General features: G+C 34.7%; 1 protein-coding gene across 1 annotated transcript in view; it reads right to left on the minus strand.

Moving 5' to 3' along the window:
- Positions 1 to 1,026: 1,026 nt before the first annotated feature.
- The window catches only part of LOC149772602 (chitin synthase chs-2-like), a 47,664-nt gene continuing 31,267 nt past the window's right edge, over positions 1,027 to 17,423 (minus strand). Inside the window, exons 13-21 of the mRNA XM_089947595.1 lie at positions 16,946 to 17,198; positions 15,933 to 16,133; positions 12,699 to 13,096; positions 11,467 to 11,631; positions 10,758 to 10,957; positions 9,228 to 9,379; positions 4,966 to 5,571; positions 2,633 to 2,863; positions 1,027 to 2,059 (exon numbers count right to left, since the gene is read on the minus strand). Coding sequence (XP_089803721.1) covers positions 2,010 to 2,059; positions 2,633 to 2,863; positions 4,966 to 5,571; positions 9,228 to 9,379; positions 10,758 to 10,957; positions 11,467 to 11,631; positions 12,699 to 13,096; positions 15,933 to 16,133; positions 16,946 to 17,198 — 2,256 coding nt within the window. The 3' untranslated portion in view covers positions 1,027 to 2,009. The remainder of the gene's footprint in view (positions 2,060 to 2,632; positions 2,864 to 4,965; positions 5,572 to 9,227; positions 9,380 to 10,757; positions 10,958 to 11,466; positions 11,632 to 12,698; positions 13,097 to 15,932; positions 16,134 to 16,945; positions 17,199 to 17,423) is intronic.

Here is a 17,423-nt window from a genome sequence, read left to right on the forward strand (position 1 = left end):
ATGTATAGCCTATCGTGTGCTGTAAAATGGCGTTAAACCCTACAACAACAACAACAAGTATTTGAATCAGACTGCCGGCTGACAAGACAATTCCGTATTGTAAAGAAATTTACGTACGGTGAGGTACTTATATACAAACATAGTCTGCAGTGGGGCATTCGTTTCGTCCCATCGAGATACTTTCGCACGTACGACATGGGATGAACCGAACTCACTATTTCGAAATACGACAGAATATACATAAATCAGCCTCGGGTATCGTTGTACACACAAAACAATCGAAACCGGAGTACATATATTCAATAAATAAAAGAGTTTAATTCCGTGACACAAAGTAATACCTACCTTCAAGACTTTACCGGTAAAGGTTTCTTTTTCTGGGACATATGATACCAAGATTGAATTTGACATACACAATTGTGTTACTGTCGTGCTTCATGTAGGAAAGATGGGATTATCTGTATACAAACATTTTACGCTTCCAGTAGCGATTCCATTGAAAAAGGTGTCGGTGGAGAATCAATTTGAACTCAGTGCTTAAGGGTGAAGTCACCCGTGGAACACCAAGTCCAAATCGATCCTCCAAATGAGTCAGCAATAATTCTCTGAATGAATTAAATTTGCTGTTTTGTGAATGACAATCTCAGACTGGAAACATACTAATACGATGACTACTAACATATTACATATCATAACTGCTAGTAATACTAACATAACTCCAACTACTACATTTTGATGATGATGATGATCATGATCATGATCATGATGATCACGATCATGGTGATGATCACGATCATGGTGATGATCATGATGATGACGATCGTATGCGATGATCATGATGATGAGATGATCATGATGATGACCATGGTGATGATCGCGATGATGATCATGGTGATGATGATCATGATCATGGTGATGATGATGATCATAGTGATGATCGTGATCATTTTGATGATGATGATGATCACGATCATGGCGATGATGATCATGATGATATCAGTAGCATACGATTAAGAACACCAATAATAAGAAGAAATCTATAATTTATTTGCTAAATGGTATACAAGATACATATGAAATTTCCCCTATTTCTTCCGTTACAATTTTGACATTATTAAGCACCTTTTAAATTTAATTCGAATAAAATCTTATAGACATCCCTACATTGATCACCAAGTTCTAATGAACAATTCAGTTACGTTAGATTGTGTATAATAATTCATTTCGACAAGATTCTCATCGTGAAACTTAAATCTTGATGTTTACCTAGTACGGTAATTTTTGGACTAGTTATGAATAAATGCAAGAAATATGGAACGTTGTTATTGTGGCATTGTTATTTGATTATGAACAAAATCATAACGTTATGCAATGTGTCTGCAAACAGATAAGAAACAAGCAGTATACTCATTTTTGGCTAGCTATAATTAAAGAATAAAGCTTAGGATCATCAACTGTATTAAACAAAAACTCATCATTTGGTATCTTGCCAAATATTATCACATAAATTATCACGTTAAGTTTTACAGTCGTCCTTATGTCGCTGTTACGAATATAAATTAAACTCCCGGTGAAAACGATTGCTGAATAGTACCTATACAGCACCGAATTCGTTCTTAACGTCCCTAATATCCGATTTTAAGACACCGCCAAAATATTTCCCGTTATGCAATATGTTGATTTGGCAGGAGTCATCTAGGAACTCAGCAATGCAGACTTTAAAATAATTGTAATACATATATATGTGTAGACTCTCAAACCAGCTCTTTTGTACAATATATTCATTACATTAGTGTCAAAATAACACTCTTTAAGCTTTGTCTATGCTTAAAACATACCTAATTGATGGTTTACATATCTATATATTCTGGTAACCGATAGGTAGTTAGGTCCTCCTCTACAATGAAATAATGTGTCCATATGATTTCGTTAACTAGGGAGCATTTCCGCTAGAAGTTGTGTACAGTATTGCCAATAAATATGGCGCACTTGTTAATTTGATCCACTGCTCACAGGTTCATAGTCTCTGTATCATCAGTTGTAATGTTTGGACCGGCTCCTGTATGTGATATAAATGTTGTGGCATCTTGAATGAATATTATATAATTTTAGGTCATTGCTTAGGCGAATATAAAGGTCGATGAACGACATCATATTTGGAAAAACAAAATGGAGGTCGATATTGTATTCTCTGGACTTTATATTGATTGAAACCAATACTAAGCATATCTCTAATGAATACTAACATAGGGTTTAAATATATAATTCAAAATCACATACAATTCTGAGCCGCAATAAACGGCAATCAAAATCAGTAATTAACTTTAGACGTTAAGAATTATATGTCAGTTATAACAATCTTATTTCAATGGTATTTCTCCGAAGATAAAATGTTTTTTTATTTGTTAAGAAGTTAGTAATGCGTTACATATTATTATAATATGAACTAATGATAGTACATAATTCAATAAAATGAAAAGACAGTAAACAAAACAAAGATAGCGCTTATTTGTAAACTCCTTTAAAACTTGAGTTTCCTGGGTTGAAAGGTTTCAAACTCAAAATATAAGTGTAATCAAATTAATTATTGAAGAGAAAAGCAAGGGAAAAAGTTTGCATGTTATGAATTTACCTCGAACTAGAGTGAAAATGGCCCTACGAGACTTTTCAGAGAGAGATGGGAAATTTTCATAGATTTCCTTCATTTCTTGATTTCTCCCTAGTCGACGCTTCTCTGTCTGCCTTCTTTTCACAAATTTGACAACATTATCACATTTATCTCCAAAACTGTCTCTCCTGGTAGACTCTCCTTCTGTGTCACGGCGTGACTGCAGCTTTGATGCGCCAACAGAATGACTATCAACTGCAATTATAACCAAATCAAACGTTTTGTGAATACATTTGTAATATGTTTGGAATGCTTCTTTACTATCATCAGTCATTCAACAATTGACCAAAAAAGCTATATTATTTGTTTACATAATATGCAAATACATATATAAAAAAACACGCACAAACATAAACATACACATAATAATTGTCTTTCCAGAGACCTAGAAATCACGTTAGCAGGACATACATACATACATACATACATACATACCAGAAGTAGTAACGGCGTAGTTAAAATAAAGATCCCAGACGTTTCCTGTTAATCTGCAAGTTACTGTAGAAAATGTTCTCATGAACAAATTCTGAAGCTCGGTATCAAAATGTGCAGATTGCATGGCTGTTTTTAGTTGGTTTTATCTGCGTCTGTGTATATTGTGATATTTGAAAATGATATTAAATTAATTTAGGCATGCCATATTGCATAAGCAGCCCTAAATTAGCAAGTATAATCGAGCAGCTGATAAATCTGACCATACGTGTGTGTGTGTATGTGTGTGTGTGTGTTTGCATATTGATAGACATGTACATAGATAATCATGTGCTGGATCTGTTTAATACTTAAAATAAATAGAGCAACATCAGCCAGACTTCATGTCCTGTAAGGTCTAATTTGGCTCAGTACACCTCTATCATACATCATTTGTAATAGTCGAATTAAATGTTTAAACAGACTCGATATACCCTCTATCTTAATCATGTACATCAATGTAATCGTTTGAACCTAAACTTTCCCCTCTATCGTACTCTCCCCTAAATCGTGCACCAATGTAATCATTTGACCCTAAGCTCTTACTTTACTGACCGCTCTGGTGTCCTAGTGATTAGAGCGTCCGCCTCGGATGCGGGAGGTCGTGGGTTCGATCCCCGGCCGAGTCATACCAAAGACTTACAAAAAAAGTACTAACAGCTGCCTCGCTTGGCGCTCAGCATTAAGAGGTTAGTGTTAGGACTTGTCGCCCTGGTGTCAGGATAATGTGACTGAGTGGGACATCATGCTACATCTCTGCGGCATGATGCCCCAGTGCTAGACATCACTATAAACTGCCACACTGCAGACATCGCAGCAATATGACTGAAAAATTGTTAAAGCTACGTTAAAAAATCCAAATCACACACACGCTTACTTTACTCCAGATCCCCTCAATCTTATACTATTGTAATCAATGACCATATTTTCCAACCATACTCCATATTCCTTGTATCCGAGGTCATTAGTAAGCATGGCCTCTTCTTCGAATATTCAGGATCTTATTGCCTTGATGCTTTTAATATGTCCTCTAAATCAAATGATTGTCATTTAAATAAAGGACATCGCTTTCACTGATTACAGTCATCTATCGGTTGTGGAAAACATAATAATAATTGTCCCTTTATATTGAACATAAATCATGTTTGTTATATGGGGAAAGATTGTTACAAATGTTGTCAAATTATTTGTTAGTAAATTTAAATATTACACGAAAATGTATTTTGCTAACATCCAATGTTCTTTTTGTTACCTTTTCTTTTTTTTCATCTGTTACAATTTCGTACAAATACTGCCATCATTAAAGCGCTAAGGATATGAAATTTAATGGGCATGCTTTCTGCATTGTCATTGGACATCGAATATATAATTATTATTTTGACTAATGGCACCTTTAATCTGAAGTTTATGATGTATACATGTAGTATTCAGAAACAATTGAACATGCACGGTTCTTTCCGTCAGTAGTAAGAAAAACAGCCAGGAATGTGTATGCAGCTGAGACTGCAAATTCATGTTTAGCAAATTACTCCGCATTCATATCACGTGCCATCATGACCTTATTACGGGCGACGTATCCGATATATTTCACGGCAGATAAATTCCCAAGATTAGTTTTGTTTTCAAAAGCAGCAACGCACACGAGATCTTTATTTTCCTGAACCTGACAAATAATTCCAAAAGCATTTCGCAATGCTTTTGAGATGATATTAGTTTCCCTTTACATAAGCTTACGGTGATTGACTCGTTCTACGCTGTATCGCTTGATCGAAATATTCTCGACATGGAACTCCGAAGAAAATCCATGTGTTTAGGTTAATTCTTACCTTTATTTAATCTGACTGTACTAGGTAGGAAAATACTCCGGCCCCGTGTTAGACGCTTGTCTTTAATACTCTTTTGTGCTAGATCACGATACAACTGCTCATAGTTTGTTTTGTCGTCGTCCATTTCGGATTTAAATATTTCCGTCCTAGCGCAGATGTGAACCAAAGTGCCAAAACGATGTAGGAGCATGCAAATAAATTGTACAAGCAGAAGAACGCCGAAAATGAAGGTGAAAGTCAATGATATTGGTTCCACATAATCTACTTTCCCATTCCTGGTGATACAAGGGAGAGGAATCGAGAGACTTTTAGTCTGGACTGTAACTTGTTGCAATGTGAATATTATACAAATAAACATGGCATTGGCAAGAATGAAGAACAGACACACTTTATTCCGTAGAGCTGTTAGATCCGCTTCCACACGTTGCTTTTCTTCGTCCGTCTGAACCAACGGGGAAAGGTATCTTTTAATCATATACTTCCAGAACCTTCGTTCGTCTTTATCCAATTTACCGCGGGTCGCATTCTTGAGCTTCTCTTCATGAATCCAATCATATATCACTGTTTCACTATTAGCATATATCGCTGTTTCATGATCAATACTGTCTGGAAAGAAAATACAAATTATGATCTATTTTAAAAGTATTAATTATTAAGCCTGGATGAACACATGTACCATATTTTAATAAACATTCCCCGTGATATGAGTAGACAATCTACATGCAATGGAATCCTCAAACATTTTGCAAAACATGATGTTTATAGAATATATGCCATCTTGCCAGTCTTAGTGCAAAAGGCAGTAATAATTAAATGAAAGTATTTATTAGTCACATCTAATAGGTATATTGTTTTATCCGACTATTTCAAATTAGTACATACATCAGTCTTATATTGTGCAAAATATCACAGTACTGATTTGCTTCTGATGATATTTCTTTCTTAGCAAACGAACAAAACACACCAAAGATTGCATATAATGTAAAATTTGACAATTTCAGATGTCAAAGGATTTATATATAGCAGTTGTCCGAGTTTTATTTATCTATTTCACACTATGCCTCGGATTCATTTTTTTGTAAAATAGCTAAAAATCAGTTGTACCTTACACCCCATCTAAATCGTTTTCTTTTCTCCAAACAATCTGCTTGGCTATATTGTATGTATTACCTCTGGGACAGTAACTTCAAACAGCTTGCATATATGTCAGCTATAACCAGCCCAATGCAATGTTTTATGCTTCACTGCGCGGACAAATACGTGGTACGAAAAAGTCAACAAATTACCGCAATTGCGTAACTGTTTCTCCAAACTATAATGATACATTACAGATAATTTTCAACGAGATTCCATTGCTGTTTATAGGCAGTAATGTATTATGCCCTTAGTTGTATGTACATGGGCGTTGTAGATCAGACTAATATTGCACAAAAACCAGCACGTATGGTGACAACACGAACTTAAAATTCCAAATAGTTACAGTGAACTAACAAAGTGCACCAAAGTTTATATATGTGCATGCCGCAAAACAACAACACTGATAGAAGTGAGCGAGACCTTTACCCCATCCAAATGACAAAAATGAAACATAATTTCACGTTTTGATACCTCATAAATGACGGAACAAATCGATATAATCTTGAATTACGCAGGCTTAAACTAAACCTTCAAAAAAGATGCCGATTAATAAATGATATATAATGCTGACAACAACAAGATCTGATTCATTAATTCTGATAGCAAAGTCATTGAAACAGCTTTATAATACAGATTTATAGCTGTTAGAAAAATACATCAGGACTTGACGGAAGAGCCAAACAGTAAATTTGTTCGGGACAAGTATACATAGGCTGCATTTGCTCTGTTTACACTCTTACCTTGCTTCACAAAGAGCGGTTTTTAGAATGACATACCAGTCTCTTAAAGGTATATGGAAGCCATAGCGCCACTTTGTATTGCTTGCAAGCCAAGGAGGCAAAGGTGATAAAAAAAAGCTTCCATAAATTTTGTCTTCATCCAAAATATAATCGTATATTATCTGATCATATTGCAAGTTCAAAATATTCACGACTTCGAATTGCGAATTACAGCATGGTAATATATTATTTCATGTTACTGTTAACACTCCTGGATCAATATAGATACACAGTGAATCCTTAGCAGCCATTGTCATTTTAGCAAAGTATGTGTTGTTAATTCCAAGTAAGTGAACTCCTGATGTAGCCAGCTAGAAAACCGTAACATTGTAGATCTACAGAAAACTATTATTGTTAACTTTACTTCTTGTTTGGGCATACTCGTTGTCAGTAAATATTTTCTTTGCGAATGATAAATCTTAAAACATATAATATTATTTATTTCGTGCATATTTTAATTATTGTTCTTTTCTTTGCATTTTTCATCCTTGTACTGAATACAATTTTGTTCAACAGTTTGATGAAGTCTGTCTCAAAGTCATTTGCTGCTTTCATAATAGATTTGTATTTAGTTCAACGTAGAAGTTTAACGTAGGTTGCTTCCCCTGTGGAACTGATATCTGTATATGTGCATTGTTTGATAGTCAATCCTGTCAAACATACGTCTTGTGCATTTGCTTCTTTAGTGTCCAAATTTGGTTTTAAACTTCTCCTACTAAATGTTCATTGAAAACCATTTTTTTATGCAGTGTACTTATTTTGCCTAGTTTCGTCGTTCTCACAGTCCCTATTGGGGTGATATATTTATTCGACTGAAACTGAGCCTAGGTGTGTTTTGATGGCACACAATTACATGTTTCCTGAAGCGATTGCCTTAATCAAAGATGATTTGATCGCAACTAATTTCAAAGAATAACACGTCATACAAATGTCTTTATTCTTGCCGCCATAACAACCATACTAAATTACGTTTCACTGCATGAATTCTCAAGTCATTTTAGTATAATATTTTATAAAATCTTGTTTGTCATTCACATAAATTTCATTATAGTTTTGAAGGTGTATTAATGAAGGTTGTAATTTGTCCTCATTTCTATCATCCTTGGTGCAGGATTTCCGGTCTTCGTTTTAATTTGTTAAACGAAAACAGGTTTCTTTATTTTGTCTGTATTTTTAACATTTAGCCTTCGACCTTTATCAAACCTTTTTGCAATACCCACAATTTGCTGTCTATACATTATACGTACGAGTTAGTTATATCGGAACTGTATTACCTATCACTCTCAAAATTACGCCCCTTTAGTTGTATAGGAATTGTAGTATTTCTCACCCTCAAGAGTACGCCACTTAAGGTATATAGTAATCATTCCACCTATTACCCTCAGGACGACGCCACCAAAGCTGTGTTGGAACTGTACCACTTATCACTCTCAAGTGGACAAGACTTTCATACAGGAGGTCTTTAACTATGTTCCGCAAATGTACCCTGTGTACCGTACATCATTATGTGTCATCCATTCTTTTCGTGTTTGCGATCTTGTCATCTCTTGCATCTTTTAAGTGTAATGAGACATTCTTTCATATGGAGTTGTTCTGGCTGTCAATGTCGTTTCGTTTTACATTTCTTAGTAGTTGTATACAGCTCAACTTAGAATGACATGTTATTTTGACACGCGGTTCTCGTGCATGAACTGCGCACAAGACCAGTTTTCCTGGAGTTTCTCTGACTTCATAAGCGGCTAATGTATTCACATATCAAGTATGCTGATGTATATTTCATGACATGGTTTTGTGAATGTTTGCAAATTTGTAAACCCGTTTTTCTAATCCTAGAGCAACTATTTATGGATTTTAGGAATTTATTTCATCCGCTATACGAAATTCACCTATGCCTATATAAAAACACAGATTTTTACAGATACTAAATATAGAAAATTCCTTACCTACTATTCTCGCAACCGTTAATTGTTATTTTTATTCAAGTATTTAGTTTTCAAATATGTGGAAAGGCATAATGACATATTTAAATTACAGACAACAGTGGAGATTCATTTAATCCTTTACTCGAGTATATTTTCTATTTCTCTTTATCTGGTAAACTTTTATTTGAAAAGTGACACATAATAACAACATCAACAGCCCAATATCTTGCCCGTGGTGATACATATCGACGCGTTTATACTTGCCACCTCACAAGTCGGCTGCTAAGTTGACTATAACGTATATGCCCCTCAAAATTGTTGTTTGACATTATATAAATGAGATGTCCAATCTTCGAACAATGTAAAGCTAAACAAAGAGATATCAAGTTATGAAAATGAATCCATCAAAAAAAGAGATAATTACTATCCACTGTTGAAAGTGTCGGACTCGGTGGAGCTTTTACAGGCTGCTCCATCAAAGTGCTGTCTTCGATTTGCTGATCTAATTTCTTTTCCAGCTGATCAAGTCTCTGTAGGATATAGCTTTGATCAGTTTCTTGAGAGCAACACAAGAATCTGTTGCAAGAAAAACAAACGTTTGAGAAAGCAGTTTTCCGGTTTGGATTAACATGACTGTGTCTTGATGGACTAAGAGAAACACACGTACAATCAATCATTAATACAAACTATCATCAGATTGTCAAACGAGGCAAATAAATGAAAACTCTAAAACCTGCTACTTTGTTTTCAAGATATTTATGTTACATATTGAAAGTGAATATTGATTTTAAGTCCCTCAAATATAGGAATAAATGCGCAAGATAATATATAAAATATAAATGTACCAAGCCATAAAACTTTACAAAAATATCAGAAATCGTTAACTTACATGATTGAAATATGCTATTTATACTGATATGTTTTACATTTTCCGTATTGAGGATGTCGATATAATCATCATGAATGGTTTCGCTTAGTTAATGTATGCATCCTGCCAAATTATTCCATCAAGACCTAGATATACGTGTCCTTTATATACGTGCTACTACACCACATTATCTCTATGCTTTATTCTATATGAATGGTGCTGTTCTTCAACGATGGAGTTTGATGTACTTTAGCTGTTATATGTAAGTTGAATTCCACTCATTTTATATAGAATATGTGGATTTGAAATCAGTATATGGAATCTTCCATTCAGTACCATGTGATAGCAGGGGAATTATGGCTGCATCATCTGCACTTTAAGTACCCTTAACTCCAGTGTGATTAGGCCGCAAACAGTACAGAATCCGTATCGAATAGAAAAGTAATATTTTGTATCATTTGAGATATGAGGGTTGTGAAATTTAGTGTTTTGTGGCATGCGAATCAGAAAAATAGTCAAACGTGTTTTTGAAAGGCTTTTATGTAGTTAGAACAATTGAATATGGCAATACTTTCTCCTTTTAAAAACAATTGTCCGCGGACTTGCTCGAGTGTTATTGCAACAACAGCTGCAATCTAGATCCATATTTTACCGTCTGTATAAAAACTGGGTTTAATCATTTGCAGTTTCAGAGTGCGTCCAAAGCGAGTTTTGAATAAATTGATGACACTTTACGATTCTTGACGGTACTTACAGGTAACACTATATGTAGTTTTGGCAAGGGAAAAAAATCTATTTGGCATAGTAATTCTGTCAACATAAAACCTCACCTGTTCTACAGTGTAAGCAAAATTAGATGTAATAAAACAGAACGCATACGTGTTTCGTGCGACAAACAGCTATAGTAAAGACACAACAACCACCTTAACATATTTAAATTTCAAGATGAAGGAAATTCTGTGGACAACAACATTTAATTTGTAACTGTTTAGAAAGAAATAGACTTTTTATGGTAAACGTCGACAACATCCATGTATAAGTTCGCGTGTATCGGTGAGTAGTCAGCCTCAACATTAATCCAAATACCTTAGTGCACCTCTTGATACGTCAAACCAATTGCGTGGATTTCCAGACTTTCCTGTGCCGTTAGCAGCTGTAGTTTGAACAGATTCTCGTGTGCCGCAGGAGGTTACGTTAAGGTTGCAGAGTGAGTATAGGACCATTACCACAGAGGTTGCGGGGATGGCAAGAAAATACAGGAAACCATGGAAAATGCAGGTGAATTCCTGGCGGGAATATATATATATATATATATATATATATATATATATATATATATATATATATATATATATATATATATATATATATATATATATATATATATATATATATTGCCGAAGACATACATTTGCATTTTTAAGATATAACTGTTCGGAGACAGAAAAGTTTTCAGTTATAACAAAAGTTTCACAATCCTCTGCCTCGAAATCTGATGAACGTAGCTTTAGGTCATGGTTTTTAGAAACCTCAACATAATGGTATCACCAATGATGTATTTAATATCAGGTGGATGAGAAAATATTTTTTCTGCATTACAAAAAAAGGTAACAATGCACATCATTGATTTTCCTGAAATATGAGCCCAGACTGTAATATTTGTTCCAGCTGTGTTTTTTATATCATACGGTTTATGTGCCTGTAAAAGACTAAACGACCGCAAATTACGATACCTATTATGTTTTCGTATCTTGCTCTAACGCAATATTGATTTATGAATATAAGGTTTAAATACCTGTGGATGCAACAGTGCAGATATTACAAACACGCTAGCGACAAAAATGAAGAATATCGTCGTGACTGAGCAGAATCCAAGATCAACAATAGTGATCACAAGTCCTATGAGAACCAACATCATCACCAGCGAGTATGCTATGGAGAGAATTCCGGCAAACGTAAGCTGAGTAAAAAGATAATACAAACTTGGTATTTTCATTACTGTTATAACATTATTATGTTTGCAACTCAGGAATATTCAAGCATGAATCATGAAATCTGTTTTGCAGCCACCTTGCTCTTTTCACGTAATTGGCAGGAAACGTATTTTGTTGAAGCGTGTTTGCCTGTTTCACGAAAATAGCATGTTGATTCCTGTCTATTTCTTGAAATCATCAAGCTAAAGTCTGCATGAAATGAGCACTTTGAACTCTGGTTATTCGTGAATTTAGCAGACGTTATGCACATATCAGAATTAGATAGCATGCAGATAACAATGACACCGAAGTAGGTAAACATTAAAATTAACAACATAAGCACTTAAAGAAAATATGTATATGATATGCTTTACTTTTAAATAGGAACATCCAAAGATGGGATAATTAACCCTGCTTTGGAAACGAACTGTACTTAAAATAATCAATTGTAATTAGCTACAATGTAATCGATGGCAGCGTATATTACAGCAATTCTGTCTTACTCTGAACGAAACCACATCAACCTTTTAATAAAATGATATGCTGCTTAGGATGATTCGCGTATCGTAGTTCATTTTGCTGTCTTTTGCATATTTGAAATTTGTTAAATGTTTGGAATCCATTTAATTATGTCTGCTCTTAACGTTTGTGGAAATACCAATCGTAAAATGTTTACTCTGGTTGTTCATGTTAATTAAAACATTGATGTGGTTTCGTTCAGAGTAAAACAGAATTGCTGTAATATACGCTGCCATCGATTACATTACTGCAGAAATAATAAGACATCATTATTTGACATGTAGTTTAAATGTGTATTACATACTCTCCTTCTTTATGTGTCATTAATTAGCCGAACACCATATCAACATATTAGATCTATGACATTAAATAATCTTTCGAATCCGTCCTTGTACTACTATAACGTAACAGTAACTAAGAGCGAAACATATATCAATTACTGCTGACAATGGCTTGGGCATTTTTACAATTAATGTGAATACAGAATATCAAATAGATAATAGATAAAATTGAACTTTAGAGTAAAATGTCTTACCTGGGTCTCCGATTTGGCATTTAAACAAAGAACAACGAAAACAACCAGTGGCAGAATGTTTATCAAAAATATCAACCAGAGATCTATTGCAGAATAAGCCGTGTGTATCGCACCAACGAGCATTAGGAATATAGTACCAGGTGTCAGAATGGATGAAAACATCAAAAACGCCTGGTAGAAAATATAAACTGTTGATATGTCGGGATTCTGTTTTTTGACATGTTTCCAGTCAAGAAGGAGATCCAATATATTGGCCATGGTTGACGGCGACCATCTACGTCTTTGATTAAAAAACTCGTTGAAGCCTTCTGGTGCTTCCGTCAAAGCATCAGAGGCAGCCACGTACTCCACTCGGTATCCCTGCTGCAGCAATAATGTACAAAGCCACCTATCCTCACCTACAAATATAAATGCACTAAAAAGTCACTAAAAGATCCCATTCGCGACAACGTGCTCAGCATGTTGCACATGTAATTTTGCCCAATTCTGCCAGTAACATTCGTTATAATATTAACCGTTTGGACCTACTAGTGTTCTGTTTAGCCGATGTTTTCTGCATTAGACTCATCAGCAGCAAGTTTGGTAATGTGAGAAAATAACTTTCAACATATTTTCATCAGAAAATAATATTAAGAAATGAATATATATGTGATTACGAAAGTCACAGAAATTCGACTACCAGTTAAATAATTCCATTTAAAATTATTTAAAGAAGAACCTTATCAATTAGAATATCAGTTGCAAATTAAATATTGATAACGGATCCTCTACACTGTTCGTCCAATTTATCCTATATAAAATAGAGCTCAGAACGTGTCTGCCAATAATGCTTCTTTACATGAACAACTCATGCTAATGGCACTGTGCTTTCTAGTGTCAGCAACCTACATTGCAGTAACCAAACTTTTTCTGCAACTATTTCATGCTGCATGATTAGTTGCACTACCCAAACCATCCAAAGGTAAAGAATGGTTGAGGTCTCAGTCTAATAGTTTGCGTTCACCCTTAAGGATATTTCGGTGATTTACAGAGAACATGTATCAGTTTTCTAACAGCATAGTTTACATAATACCGTCCCTCCCCCATCTTTGGTATTTTACTGCTAGTAACTTTATATTTTCTTCTGTGTACCAATTCAAGAGCGTTTATTATATTGTATCATGTGACTTTTCCAGGCTAACTTACTGAGATTATATATGTATGGTTATGCTGAAGTGCCGTTAGCCCAATGACGCACAGAAAACATCCATAAATCATCAAAACAGTTTGAAGCTGAAAGAAAATGCGGTAGTTGGCAATTAGGTCCTAATAATGTTATACAAAATATTTATATGATCTGAACTTGAGGATGGCTTGATTATGCACGAATCTGACCGCGGTTAATACCCTCATTCTTATATTAGACACAAACAGGTATTTAGACTGTACATGCAAGAATTTGAAACGTCCTCGTCATGTAACTTAAATGTTAAGCCAATTTGATGATTAAAATAGGCCCTTCTGTACATTTCTAAACTATCACCTAATCCAGTTAGTAGCCAAGCATCACATTGTTCACATTCAGGGATTACAATTTATTTTAATAAACCTCACAGCTTCCAAATGTAATTTTATATTAATTCAAAATATATTCAACCAATGTACACGTTTTCAGAGAAAATGCAGTGAACTCAGAGCCCCATAGATTTGCTATGCCACCCACAATACACAGAGTTCGAAAGATTGTGGAAGCAGGTTGCATTACAAACTCCTTGCCTTCGTATCCACTCGGATCCGTGAAAACAATTTCCATTTTATTGTATCAATTACCGACAATCCTACTCAGTTTGTTTTACTTGCATTGCAACCATTACAAATATAATCACATTTTTGGATTCCTATTCACACCAAAATACCTGAGAGACATGACATTGGACTACCTGTAAAATCCCAAATCTTACCGAATATATTATTTGCTCAGATTTACCATTGGGAGAAAGTATTATGTTTTGTTTAGTAGGTAATGACATTAGTATTAAGGGTAATGAAAGAGTTAATGAAGCTGTTAAGCCAACCTTCCCACAAAGAATGTGATTTCATAAAGCACTTCTAATATGATTTTAATCCGCCTGATTAAACATGTGACACGATAACTCTATACACACGTGTCAAAACATCCATCCCGTCATATAGAACAATTCTAGAGATGAGACTGTGCATTGCTTATTTTTTATCAAACAAGCGTATTGTAATATCATTTCAAGAATGAAACTTGACAAATATGGTACACATATCCAGAGCTTACTGATTGTATCGAGGTTCGCTCTGCAGTGATTAATTATTTTGTTTTATATATGAACTCCGTTGCCAGCTGGGTGCAGGCCAAAACCAAACGAATAATATGTGTTGGGGGAAAATAGTTTATGTTACAAATCCTTGAAACAATATGTAAAAGCCTTCTTAACTGTGCTTGTATTTCTGTGTATTTTAAAGACGTGTAACGTGTGTATATCTTTTATCTTGTAGAATTATCTTTTAATGTGCAAATGACTGGATGTGTCTTTCGAGATCTCTTTTGCAGGACTGTACTTTTACATTTTATGCATGATCTTAGTAGCACTTACCTAAAACTGTATTGGAGTGCCATTATGCGTGATGTATACATATATATCTACAATCGATTGAAATTTAATACCACCTGCTACATTTAATTTCACCGCCCCTTTAAATGTAATACGCAATTGTTAGCGAATTACGCTACGTTCCTCTAAACAACGAGCATACGACAACCAAAGAGTAAAGGTTGTCCAATGACACTGATGTTTCCATCTTACTATTACGCGACAAAAGCGAAATCGTTAAACTACATCAATTCAACATCTAGTGATTTACATTCATGAATGACCTTTTGCATTATATGGCATTATGCTTTTCTCATGTTCTCTCATATCCAGAGCACGAACATTTAAGTATATAAAGTTCTCGCAATTGCAAGCTTAAACATTAAAAGTAAATATTGTATTATTTCAATAGGGAACTTGTAAATCATTTTAGATGATTCCCCTTTACAGCAATAATAGTTTCAAAACCGACATACAAACTTTAAAACATATGAAAGAATGGGGAAATGTTTTGGAATGAGACAAGTATAAATGCCGAAGGTGTTTGGTACCAATTACATTATAATTGCATGACCTCGCTGTAGTAGAAAATGCGTATGTATGGTACACGGTTACTTTCAATAAGGATACAGACCTTGGTCATATTGTACATGATGCCTTCCTTCGGTTGGTGGGGTGGTGTACACTTTCATTACATTGTTGTCCATCAGCGCTGACCCACGAAATAAGCTGAAGCAACCAGGGCTGCACAGCACACAACCCAATGTATCTTCTGCCACTTTCTGTAACCAGTGACTTACAGCATACTCAAACTTCTGATACCAAACTACTGGACCTGTACATTAAGTGTAATTGACAGAATACGCACCTTTTATCTAATGCAATGCTGCTAGTATAGGATTTAATGTGTAGAGCAATGGCAGGCACATTTATCATGAGAAAATGCGCAAAACATCTTATTTCTAATATTAGCTTAAAAAGACGATACTACGTAGAATAATTAAAAGTCCTTCATTACATTAAAACGGTATACGTGCGTTCCGACGCTAAATTTTCATTACATTGAACGATGTGGCTGTATTTTATTTGCAGCAAAGATATCTGTGTTCTTGCGTGCATATGTTACAACTAATATATACAGCTAAAACGAAATATTATATCATACATGTGCGATGTAATCATCATCATTTTATTTGTCAGTTATTTCTTTTTATACACAAAGAAAACGAGCTACTTTCGTATAGGATACGTGCATCTGCAACTTCAAATGAGGTCGAAGAAATCATTCGTGTTAACTTCTAAAACATTTAAGGAAAATTAATATAAAAAACGAGAGATAGTAGATATCTCCTAAAGTAAATGAATCAGAGCGTTATATTACATTCCACAATATTATTTAAAATATGCTTCCTTAAGAAAATATTGGTTGGATGATTAGAAAAATACTGTCAGGTAATGTTGCCACTGTGTTGACAATATACCGGTTATTGTAAAGGAATATGACATGTGAAATGTATTCGAGAAGCAAATGTGGTTGGCTTACAGGTTTCAAAACCTTGCTGTAAAAACAAAACCTTATATACAAGAAATATGACAGCGTTCCTTTACGTTGAATGTAGCATACTAAACAATACATATCATGGTTACCATTTCCAGTTGGGTGTATTCTTCCGCACGCAGCGCCGACGTTCGGATATTTCCTCATTCTGTCCATCAAGTACTTTACTGCTTCAGGCTTGAAATCCACATCTCCATCCAAGGCAAGAAGAAAGGTATTGCTTGCTTGCTCTCTGAGTTTTTGATCATTTTCCAACTTTTGCATCAGTTCATCGATGCTAATAACAGATCGGTATGCTTCACCCAAGATTTTGTGTCCGAGGAAATAGTACATGTACATCACCTAAACAATAATTAGTTTACAAATCTCATTAATAATGGGTATATCTTATTTTGATTTAAACATGGCAACAACTCGTACAAATCATAGGCTTTCTAAAATGTATTTGTGTACTATGATGAAAATGGAAGATGCCGCTCTATATTTACCATTCTCTCGCGTCCATGAATGCTACAAATATGCTGATTGTTGCAATCATTCTGCAAATTGCGATCTACCAAGCAGTAC

This window comes from Sinohyriopsis cumingii, unplaced genomic scaffold (assembly GCF_028554795.1).
Source record: "Sinohyriopsis cumingii isolate HCF-2022 unplaced genomic scaffold, ASM2855479v2 utg001348l, whole genome shotgun sequence".
NCBI classification, from domain to species: domain Eukaryota; kingdom Metazoa; phylum Mollusca; class Bivalvia; order Unionida; family Unionidae; genus Sinohyriopsis; species Sinohyriopsis cumingii.